The sequence below is a fragment of the Musca vetustissima genome, unplaced genomic scaffold, assembly GCF_032173495.1.
Source record: "Musca vetustissima isolate MV318-11 ecotype Yass unplaced genomic scaffold, APGP_CSIRO_Mvet_v1 utg27459, whole genome shotgun sequence".
Lineage (NCBI taxonomy): Eukaryota > Metazoa > Arthropoda > Insecta > Diptera > Muscidae > Musca > Musca vetustissima.
Genome location: NW_026872656.1, coordinates 1,636 through 14,148, shown reverse-complemented (window position 1 = coordinate 14,148; position 12,513 = coordinate 1,636). Strand labels below are relative to the sequence as shown.

The 12,513-nt window shown below is 34.2% G+C and overlaps 1 protein-coding gene across 1 annotated transcript in view; it reads left to right on the top strand.

Moving 5' to 3' along the window:
- LOC133337387 (dachshund homolog 1-like) overlaps positions 1–12,303 on the top strand; it is a 61,891-nt gene extending 49,588 nt beyond the window's left edge. The window contains exons 10-13 of the mRNA XM_061545618.1: positions 2,392–2,475; positions 9,079–9,402; positions 9,656–10,228; positions 12,161–12,303. Coding sequence (XP_061401602.1) covers positions 2,392–2,475; positions 9,079–9,402; positions 9,656–10,228; positions 12,161–12,300 — 1,121 coding nt within the window. The 3' untranslated portion in view covers positions 12,301–12,303. The remainder of the gene's footprint in view (positions 1–2,391; positions 2,476–9,078; positions 9,403–9,655; positions 10,229–12,160) is intronic.
- Positions 12,304–12,513: the final 210 nt, after the last annotated feature.

The window sequence follows — 12,513 nt, the reverse complement described above, 5'->3', positions numbered from 1 at the left end:
TATTCTTTAAAAAATCCACGCCTTGTATAGGTCCCTGAAAAAATATTCTTTAAAAAATCCACACCCTTGTTTGGGTCCTTGAAAAAATATTCTTTAAAAAATCCACACCCTTGATTGGCTCCTTAAAAAATATTCTTTAAAAAATCCACGCCTTGTTTGGCTCCTTAAAAAATATTCTTTAAAAATTCCACGCCTTGTTTGGGTCCTTGAAAAAATATTCTTTAAAAATTCCACGCCTTGTTTGGGTCCTTAAAAAATATTCTTTAAAAATTCCACGCCTTGTTTGGGTCCTTAAAAAATATTCTTTAAAAAATCCACGCCTTGTTTGGGTCCTTGAAAAAATAGTCTTTAAAAAATCCACGCCTTGTTTGGGTCCTTGAAAAAATAGTCTTTAAAAAATCCACGCCTTGTTTGGGTCCTTCAAAAAATATTCTTTAAAAATCCACGCCTATTGATAGTCCACGCCTTGTATTGGCCCTTGAAACAATATTGTTAAAAAATCCACGCCTGTTGATAGTCCACGCCTTGTATTGGCCCTTGAAAAAATATTTTTTTAAAAATCCACGCCTTGTATAGGTACTTGAAAAAATATTTTTAAAAAATCCACGCCTGTTGATAGTCCACGCCTTGTATAGGTACTTGAAAAAATATTTTTAAAAAACCCACGCCTGTTGATAGTCCACGCCTTGTATAGGTACTTGAAAAAATATTTTTAAAAAATCCACGCCTGTTGATAGTCCACGCCTTGTATAGGTACTTGAAAAAATATTTTTAAAAAATCCACGCCTGTTGATAGTCCACGCCTTGTATAGGTACTTGAAAAAATATTTTTAAAAAATCCACGCCTGTTGATAGTCCACGCCTTGTATAGGTCCTTGAAAAAATATTCTTTAAAAATCCACGCCTATTGATAGTCCACGCCTTGTATTGGCCCTTGAAACAATATTTTTAAAAAATCCACGCCTGTTGATAGTCCACGCCTTGTATTGGCCCTTGAAACAATATTTTTAAAAAATCCACGCCTGTTGATAGTCCACGCCTTGTATTGGCCCTTGAAAAAATATTTTTAAAAAATCCACGTCTGTTGATACTCCACGCCTTGTATTGGCCCTTGAAACAATATTTTTAAAAAATCCACGACTGTTGATAGCCCACGCCTTGTAGTGGCCCTTGAAAAAATATTTTTAAAAAATCCTCGCCTTGTTTGGGTCCTTCAAAAAATATTCTTTAAAAATCCACGCCTATTGATAGTCCACGCCTTGTATTGGCCCTTGAAACAATATTTTAAAAAAATCCACGCCTGTTGATAGCCCACGCCTTGTAGTGGCCCTTGAAAAAATATTCTTTAAAAAATCCACGCCTTGTTTGGGTCCTTCAAAAAATATTCTTTAAAAATCCACGCCTATTGATAGTCCACGCCTTGTATTGGCCCTTGAAACAATATTTTTAAAAAATCCACGCCTGTTGATAGTCCACGCCATGTATTGGCCCTTGAAAAAATATTTTTAAAAAATCCACGTCTGTTGATACTCCACGCCTTGTATTGGCCCTTGAAACAATATTTTTAAAAAATCCACGCCTGTTGATAGCCCACGCCTTGTAGTGGCCCTTGAAAAAATATTTTTAAAAAATCCACGCCTGTTGATAGTCCACGCCTTGTATTGGCCCTTGAAAAAATATTTTTAAAAAATCCACGCCTGTTGATAGTCCACGCCTTGTATAGGTCCTTGAAAAAATATTTTTTTAAAAATCCACGCCTTGTATAGGTACTTGAAAAAATATTTTTTTAAAAATCCACGCCTTGTATAGGTACTTGAAAAAATATTTTTAAAAAATCCACGCCTGTTGATAGTCCACGCCTTGTATAGGTACTTGAAAAAATATTTTTAAAAAACCCACGCCTGTTGATAGTCCACGCCTTGTATAGGTACTTGAAAAAATATTTTTTAAAAATCCACGCCTGTTGATAGTCCACGCCTTGTATTGGCCCTTGAAACAATATTTTTAAAAAATCCACGCCTGTTGATAGTCCACGCCTTGTATAGGTTTTTGAAAAAATATTTTTAAAAAATCCACGGCTGTTGATAGTCCACGCCTTGTATAGGTCCTTGAAAAAATATTTTTTTAAAAATCCACGCCTGTTGATAGTCCACGCCTTGTATAGGTCCTTGAAAAAAATATTTTTAAAAAATCCACGCCTGTTGATAGTCCACGCCTTGAATAGGTCCTTGAAAAAATATATTTTTAAATCTATGCATATTATGAATTCTTAAAAATATTAAAAAAACAAGTCCTTGTATGAGCCCTTGTCCAGTTTTCTATTTTTCGAATCCTCTTTCATTGCTGTTTTCTATTAAATTTCATTTCTTTATCTTCTTTCTTTTCTTTCAGCTGAATTAAAAATGGATGTTTTACGCGAACGTGAAGTCAAAGATTCATTAGAAAGGCAATTAGTCGATGAACGGAAGTTAAGAGGTAAGTTCACCTAAAAGAAACACAAGCCAACATACATACAAACATATCTACATACACATAAATTTACATATTTGTTTGGTGGCATCATCATGATAAGCATAAAAAATAGTTCCTTTGGGCCTTTTTTGGGGTCAACAGCAATCGTAATTTGCAATACGGCACGAATTAAGATTACATTTTAAATCCGAAGCACAACAACAACATTGTATGGCGAATGAATAGTAAATTGCAATTCTTCTTTTTGTTGTTGTTTTTGGTGGTAGAGGAAACAATCCGTATATCAATTGACATGGTATTGGAAAGAGAAGTAAATTTATCTTCATTCGGAGGTACATATTTTTAGGAAATTTTTTAGAATTTTTGGGTATTGACAAATCCAAAAGGGGTTTTCTTATGATATGGGATGATAGGAAAATGAATCTACACAATTTCCTAATTTATTTAAATGAAACATATTTTTTTCTTTCAACCAACATCTTTCTTCGAGTGTAAGCCATTTAAAAACACATTAACTTTGCCTTAAAAATGAGACCACAAAAATATTATTAATTTCAATATTTCGTTTCTTTTTGTATTTCTCTTTGTTTCTTGTTTTCATTTTGCAAATGTATTTGCCCCACAATACATTTAGAGTCTGTCAATAGTTATTCAACATTGTTGTCCTTCTTCACTGAAGTGTTTATAATTCAAATTGACTCAAATAATGGCCCATAATGACACCTGATATCATCATCGGTGTATTCGAATCGTCATCGCAAGAAGGGCGAAAAATATAAAAATCGAATGCCAATAAAAATGCAAAAAACGCAACACAACAACTCCACTTCCATTTAAACTCCCTACAGCCCTACCCTACTCCCCACAACCGAACCGCTGTTCACTGGCCACAGACGTCTGTCGTCGACGACTGTGTCTTGTGCTATGTTCGATGCCGATCCAAATGAATGCTGTTTGTTGGTTATTTCGTTTTTTTCTGTTAATGTTGTTATTCAATATCTTAAATAGGGGGTAAAAAGTGTCCTTTTAAAAAAGACAAAGAAGAGTAGGAAAAAAATTTAAAACAGCATACATTCAAATCAATATCTTAAAGATACACAATTCGTTTAAAAATACACATTTTTAGTCTTTTTTTCTTTCAATTTATATGTTTCCAGTTGTGAGATATTTGCTAGGAGGGAGAGTATGGGAATTTGGGGTAACAAAAACCGTCCACGCCTATTAAAAGACCTTGAAAAATATTTGTTTATACCTCCACGCCTATTAATAGTCCTTGAAAATATTTGTTTACACCTCGACGCCTATTAATAGTTCTGGAAAATATTTTGAAAAAATGCACGCCTACAATAGTCCTTGAAAAATATTTTGAATAAATCCACACTTCTTAATAGTCCTTCAATTTTTTTAACAATCCACGCTTATTAATAGTCCTTAAAATATATTTGTAATAAATCCACGCCTCTTAATAGTCCTTGAGAAATATTTTTAATTAATCCACACCTCTTAATAGTCCTTAAAAAATATTTTTGATAAATCCCCGCCTCTTAGTAGTCCTTGAAAAATATTTTAATAAGTCCCTTTAAAAATATTAAAAAAACGCGCCTATTAAAAGTCCTTGAACATGATTTTTTAAAGAAATATATTTTTTTTTTAATTTCAAAGTTGGCTTCGATCTCTAAAAAATATTCTATAAAAACTCACTCTGTGATGTACTTCAAAAATAGTTTTTGAATATATTCCTTTAAAGCTTGTCAAGCTTACATTCCTTAACCACGAAAAATGTTTTCTAAAAATTCCGAGAGCTATGTATGACCTGATATCATACTTAAATGATGCGAAATGATGCACTAACTCCGCAAGTCCCTAGAAAAATATTTTTTAAAATCCACGATCTCATCTTACCATTAAAATAATTCCGAAAATCTCCAATCCTACCTCCATATTTATTATTATCAAATGTTGTTTTGCATTTGTATACCCTCCACCATAGTTTGGAGGGTATATTAATTTTGTCATTCCGTTTGTAACTCATCGCAATATTCATTTCCGACCCTAAAAAGTATATATTCTTGATCAGGGTAAAATTCTTGTCCGTACGTCTGTTGTAATCATCTGAAGGAATTGAGATAGGGTGCTGAAATTTTGCATACGTTTGTCTTTTGTCTGCAGGCAGGTCAAGTTCGAAGATGGGATATATCGATCCATGTTTAGGCATAGCTCCCATATAACGGTGCGGTTCTTGAGCGCGTGTGGGAGGTGTCAGAAGGAGTGGACCGATATTCTCCATATTCGAATTTGAACTAAATTTGGAAGAAGATGGGCAAAGTTTGAATGAAATCTAAATTTTCTGAAACGGATTTGGTCCAAAGAAACATGGGGTGTAGAACCGATATTTCGATGAGGCACATTTTCACCGTGTTAAAGTGTACACACCCTCATTACCCATAAGGCTGAGGGTATAATTATCTATTAAAAATTTCTGAAATTTGTATTATGGTTTACATAATCCGTTTTTAGTAAAGTCGGTATAGGTACACTTTTTGGTATGTTCCCTATATTTTCATTTCATGTACCTATCAGTATATATATGGTGGAGGGTATTCAAAGTTCGGCCGGGCCGAACTTAACGCTTTTTCACTTGTTTCTTCCTTTTCTGCACTCCCTACCCGCTTATCCCGCTGATTCGGATTTCAACAGAAATCAAAATATAAATTTAATAACATTTGATTAGTTGGTAACACTCGAATGCTATTGCGAAGGCGAAACGCAAGGACATCGGAACAAAACGCAGCACAAGCATATGAAATGAAGACAACCTGATCGAATGGCATAAGTGGGAGGAGGACAGTTAAGATATATAAATAAAAAAACATACACAAGGGCCACTTATGACAAATTGAGACGGCAGTGTGTCGCAAAGTTCTACATGAGAGCTTTTCAAATGACATGTTTGGCTTTCATATGGATTTGGTGATGTAGTTCCATCCCAAAAAACCCATCCCATAGAATAAAAAATCGCAAATCAAATAGTCATTTACTTCTCCTCCTCTTTTCAAATAGAACAACAATTATTTATTTTTTTCTGGGTAATTATTTCGCGATGTATGCCACATTTTGTTGTCATAGAATTTGAGGCAAACACAAATTGTAACGCATTGTGATTTTCAAATAAACACACACACGCACACTCACTCACATATACAGTTTGGATGGTACCTCCTAGCCATTCATATGATGATGATGATGATGGGCTCCACTTGAGTGATTATGCCAATTGAGGTGTGTCATTTGATATTATAAAGACCTCCATATCCGAATCATTGAAGCAAAACTTTTCGAATTCAACGGCGAACGCATGGCGTTCGATATTGAATGTATTTTATTTGGTGTTGTTGGAAATCCAATTTTTTTTGTTTTCTTGATTCGATTTCCTCTATTCGATTTAGTGGGAATTCTAGTCTCTTCTCAGGAAATCCTTTAATAGACAGATCATGGTACAAATTTTATCTATGATTTTGATGACAGTTTAAGGAGAAAAAAAATCGAATAACAAATAAAAAAGAGTGGATTTGCTTAAATGAAACGTTTAATCTTTTGAATCGATTATTGTGTCAATAATTGAAAATGACGTGGGAATAATATATTTCAATATTTTTTTAAATAGGAAATTGTAGAAGAAATTCAAAGAAGGATATTTAGGTTTTATTTGTCAATGGTTAACATAAGCAGGTATTTTTTAAATAACACTTTTTTTAAAGGATTCAAAACACATATTTTTATACCCTCCACCATAGTAGTAGTGGAGGGTATATTAATTTTGTCATCCCGTTTGTAACTCATCGAAATATTCATTTCCGACACTATAAAGAATATATATTCTTGATCAGATTAAAATTCTAAGACGATCTAGCCATGTCCGTCCGCCTGTTGTAATCACGCTATCTTCTGAAGGAATGGAGAAGATCCACATTTAGGCATAGCTCCCATATAACAGTACCCCCCATTTTCGGTATTTTGGGGTTCTTGAGAGCGTTTTCAACCGAATACGCTCAAATTTGGTACATTGGGTTCTTATTGGGTACTAAATTTCTCCACAAAAAATTATGAATATAGGCCTACTTTTTCTGGTAGCCCCCATATAACGGTACATCCTAATTTTCAATATTTTGGGGGTTTTGATCGTATTTTTCCACCGAATTGGATGTAGTTTGGTATTTTGTAGTCGTATACCGTAACAAATCTCCCTACCAAAAATTTTTAGTATTCGCCCCCTTTTTGGGGTCGTCTCCATATAACCCCCTTTTTATATTAAAATAGTTATATGATTTGTTCCGTGTTTGGTTTTGGTCCTAAGGCTCTGTTGTAATCATTTCATCTGTGGAAAAAACTAGAACATACTGTTCGATAATAAACCTTATATATAAATTCATATATATGAATTATAACCCGCATTTAGGGCTAGCCCCTGTGTGGGAGGTACCAGAAGGAAAGGAGCGATATTCCCCATGTTCGAACTTGAACTAATTTTGGAAGAAATAATAAAATGGGCAAAGTTTGGATGAAATCTAAATTTTTTGAAACAAATTTGGTCCACAGTAACATGGGATCTAGGACCAATATGTAGAACCATAATCAGTTTGTAGAAATGTTGGTATAGTTACACTTTTTTGTATGTTCCCTTTATTTCAAGTATCTGTCAGTATATCTATGGTGGAGGGTATCCAAAGTTCGGCCCGGCCGAACTTAACGCTTTTTCACTTGTTTAATAACAAGTTGCATTGTAGTTTTTCTAAAAAAAAAACTTTTTATAAAATTTAGAGATTGAATTGGAAAAAAACACAAAAAATAAGCTTTCGGTCCACTTCATCACAAAATTATAATCTGATCATCATCGAAAATTATACTTGACCATAACTGGAACCTCATGGAACATTTCAAAGCGATCAACGCTATATTTCCGCCCTCTAGTGTGGAAATAATAATATATTAATACGTAAGCACCTGTAAATATTTACGTGTAACTCCCACATCCGAGTAATTACGACAATATAATTGGTATCAATTTAAAGGCCAACTACTCCTCTTGCATATACTATCAACTTCTCGGCTCTTTGTCCCTCAGGAGTAAATATATACGCTGTAGAATACAAATTTTGTCATTTTTCACGCAAAAGTCAGGGTTCATTTGACCCGCTAAATATTGACCAATCCTTATCAAAACAGGCATTCATATTCTTGGGCCCGATCCCGTTCTCCATGTAGAATTTCGCGATGTTCGGGCCATAATTGCGGCCTCTGGAGCGACAAGAAAAACCGACAAAAATTAAATATTTGTTGTCTTCATTGGGCCTAAACCTTCCTACATGCAAAATTTCGTGAAGATTGGTCCATAACTGTGGCCTGTAAGGTGTTTACAAATGATAATGGACAGACGAACGGACGACACACATGTCTATATCGACTCAGCTAGTCGAGATATGATAACCGGTATACCAAAAGGTGGGTCCAGGAGTAATATTTCGCGGAGTTACAAACTTTTGGCGCTGCACAAAGCTATATACCCTGACAACATAGTTGTGTAGGGTATAAAAAAAACTATATTTTTCCAGAAAAAATAATCTCCCACTATTTAAAAAAAGAATATTTCTTCACGGAAAATAAATTTGGGGACTATTTTTAAAGATTTTCTTAAATATTTTATTTCTGTGAAAGGAGAAGAAAAAAATATTTTTATAGCATAAACTATTATTAAGGATTATCGGAGGCGTAGAAATTTCAATATTATTTTAAGGCTTACTAGAGGCCTAGATTTCGTGTCAATGGCATAGATTTTTTTAAAGAAGTGTCGATTTTTCTAAGAGTATATTTAAAGTCCCACAATGAGTAGATTTTTTTAAATGAATTTCTTTATAAAGAGCATAGAGCATGATATGTTTTTAAGGATTATCGGAGGCGTAGATTTGTAGATTATTTAAAAAATATTTTTAAGGCTTATAAGGCTTTGTCTAAAAGCTGAAGTGTGGATATTCCAAAAATAAATTTTTGGAATATCTACGCCTAAAAATATAAAGACCCAATATTTAGTAATTCATGATATTCAATTCATTATTCAATTTGCTAAACGCTCCTCTCTCTTCGTATTTGTCTCCATAATCTTCATCTCAAACCCGTATTAACAAATTTGATATCTCCGCATAACATTCTTTAAAAATAACGGTACATATTGTCAAATTTAATATTCGCAAGAAAATAAATTGGATGACAGATGGACCCTAAATCTGGCCACACACACACAGATTTGCTGGTCTTTTACAACACACAAACGGATAAATTTTTAAATTGGCAAAACATAAAGAAAATAAAAAAACATCACAAATATCTAAATCACAAGAATTGTTTTTATCGATTACTTCAGAAATATGATAGATTGTCGTCGTCGGTGATTGACGAACATGCAACATGATTATTCTATCTTTCGATACGACAATCAGACCAGCCTCAAAAACGTTTTCTTTCTTTATGGATTTTTTTTTAATTTTTTTTCTTGTCAAAAAAGTATCGAATTGCATTCAACATAAGTTTGGTCTCCTCTCTTTTCAATTTCAGTTTTATATCAAAAACGCTACAGACGTGAACGTAAATTGCGCATTCGTTATCAGCAGCAAGTGGAGGGCGGCAAACGTAAATCGCCCAATGCCACAGCAAATGCCAGCAACAATAACAATAATAATGCTAACAGCAATGCCAGTGGTGGCAGCAATAACGCCGCCAACAATAACAACAACAACAATATGAGCATCAGCAATAACAACTCATCGGCAGTGGAGAGATCGGCCTCAATAAATGAGGATGTCCGGTCCATAGATTCAGCATCGATGCATAGCAAACATAGTGGCAGTATAACCGATTTGACAAGGAAATCGGAGCAAGGTAAGAAGCTCGAAAAAGTTTTTTTTTTCAATTTTTTAAGTTTACAACAAAAGCTCAGTAGTTTTTAGTTTTCTATATAAAAAACCTCAAAAATCAAAACTGAAGAACAAACTTAAAGTTACGCTACCCTCCCACTCTAAATGCGTGTTTAACTGTTTTTTGTTTGTTTCTCTCTGTTACAACTCCTGTTTTAACCAACACAGCGTCCTCTATTTCTTCTTCTTCTTGTTCTACTTTCCCTTTAACCTCATAGATCAGGATGGCAAACAAAGTGAAAAGTCTGATAAATCATCAACCAACTCCTCTTTAAATTCCCACAACACAAACGCGAACGCCAACGCCAACAACAACAATAATTTACATCACACAGCCGATAACAGCAATGATAGCCGCATCCATCAACAGCAACAGCAGTCACAACAACAACCATCATCACAACATTTACGTACCCTCTCGGAAAGTCCAAGTTTTAAACGTGAACCCCATTCCGATCATGAATCACGTAGTGCCGAAGATTTACCACCTCAACTAAGACATTTGCATCATGCTGCTGCAGCAGCAGCCGCCGCCGCAGCTGCTGCCGCCTCCTCGGACAGTGATCGTCATTCTTCATCGGAACATCTCACTGAACGTTCAGAAGATTTGGATGAACGTCGTTCGGTGGATCGTGATAGTAATCGGCCACCTTCATCGCATGCTGCCGAGAATAGTTTGGCTGTTGCTGCCGCCGCTGCAGCAGCCGCAGCTGCCAATGGCGGCAAGGGTCAATGGAATTATCCCGGTATTGATTTAATGGCTACCGGAGCTTTTTGGCAGAATTATTCGGGTGAGTAACACACGTCATTCAATATATATATATATATATATAATCTCGATTACGATCACCCAACAGCTGATCGCATTGATCAACTGTTTGTTGATTGTCTAATAGTAGACTATACCAAATATTTAAATTTGCTTCAGAAGAACTTTTAATATTTTTCAAGGCTTATAAGAGGCGAAATTTTTTAATGATTTTTCCTTCAAGTCTTAAAATATTTGTTTATGATTGAAACAAGCACCCAACATCTGATCAACATTATCACCTGATCGTGGTGATCAGCTGTTGGTTGACTGCCTAAAAGTAGGCTAAACGAACGTTCAAACATAGGATTAGAATAGATTTTAGTATTTTTCCAAGCCTCACCTGAAAGAAATATATTGTAAAGTTTATTATGGGCTTTCAGTTTTTTAAGAATGTCCAAAGACCAACAAGGCTTAGATTTTTTGAAGAAAATGTTTTCAAAGGCCACCAAGGCGTAGTTTTTGAAAGAGCATTTTTATAGGACCATTAAGAGTAGATTTTTTAAATTATATTTTTATGGACCAATGCAATGTGCAGATTTTTAAAAAATAGTTTTTCAAAGACCAACAAGACGTAGATTTCTAGAGAATATTTTTTCAGCACCAATAAAAGGCGTAGATTTTTAAAGACCAACAAGACGTAGATTTTTTAAAGAATATTTTTTCAAAGACCAACGAGAGGTAGATTTTAAAGAATATTTTTTCAGCACCGATACAAGGCGTAGATTTTTGAACAATATTTTCAAGACCTTATCAGCTGTTCGATACGATCAGCTGTTAGGTGGTGGCCTAAAAGTATGCTACAAGACAGTTTGCAATAGCTAAAACATTACTTATATTTTTCAGCGTTTGATTTTTTAAAGGGCGTCGATTTATTTAAAGATTTTTTACAAGATTCTCAAACGAGCGTATATATATTTAAAGGATATTTTTAGGGGTCTCTAAAAGCCGTAGAATTTTTAAAGAATAGTTTTAGGAGTATCTAAACAGTGTAGATTTTTTTAAGGAATATCAGGAGCCTCTAAAAGGCGTAGATTTTTTAAAGAGTTTCATGAGGGCGTCGATTTATCAAATGGGTGTAGACTTTCTAATAGTAATTTCAGGACCTTTAAAAGATCGTAGATTTTTTAAAGAATATTTTTTATCAGCTTCCAAAAGGAGTACATTATATAAGGGATATTTTTATGAGCCAGAAACTTGTATAGACTTTTTTATAGTATTTTAAGGAGCGGAGAGTAGAAAGAGAATAGAGGCCTAGATTTTTTAAGGAATATTTTTAGGAGTCTATAAAATGCATAGATTTTTTAAAAACTATTTTTAGGAGTCTATAAAATGCGTAGATTTTTAAGGAATATTTTTAGTAGCCTATAAAAGGCATAGATTTTTTAAAAGCTATTTTTAGGAGTCTATAAAAGGCGTAGAGTTTTTAAGGAATATTTTTTGGGATTTCTAAAAGGAGTAGAGGTTTTAAAGAATATTTTTAGGAGTCTATAAAAGGCGTAGAGATTTTAAGGAATATTTTTAGGGGTCCCGAAAAGGCGAAGCTTTTTTTAAGAATATTTTAGGAGTCTATAAAAGGCGTAGAGTTTTTAAGGAATATTTTAGGGGCCCCTAAAATGCGAAGTTTTTTACGAACATTTTTAGGGGTTTCTAAATGGCGAAGAGGTTTCAAAGAATATTTTTAGGCGTCAAGAGGGAATATATTTTTTTTGGAATATTTTCAGAAGTCTCAAAAGGCGTAGTTTTTTGAGAGCCTCAGAAGGTCATAGTATTTTTAAGAATATTTCGAGGAGTCTAATAAGGTCTTAGGTCTAAGGTGTAGATTTTCTTAAGCATATTTTAAGAAATCCTTATTATTTCTTATAAAAAAATTTCTAATTTCCCCTTTCCCCTTCTTTTATTTTTTTCATTGTAGAATCCCTTGCCCAGGAGATCGAATTGGAGCGTAAGACACGTTCCGCCGGTGCTGATCGTGATGTAAAGAGCCCACTGGCTGAACGGCAAGCTGCTGCTGCATATTATAAAAATTCGGTATTATTTGGTGGTGCAAATTAATGTGTTGAAGATGAAGAAAGGCCAAACAAAAGAGGGCAATGAAGACAACAAAAACCAACCGAAACAACAAATCTGCTCAAATACAAATTCCGACGGCACTGCAAACAAAAAAGATGTAAAATTTCAAGCTATAAATGTAGGTACTGCAAAACTTTATATTAGACAACAGTAAAAAAATTAAAACAAACAAAACTAAATTATGATCTCAGAGTG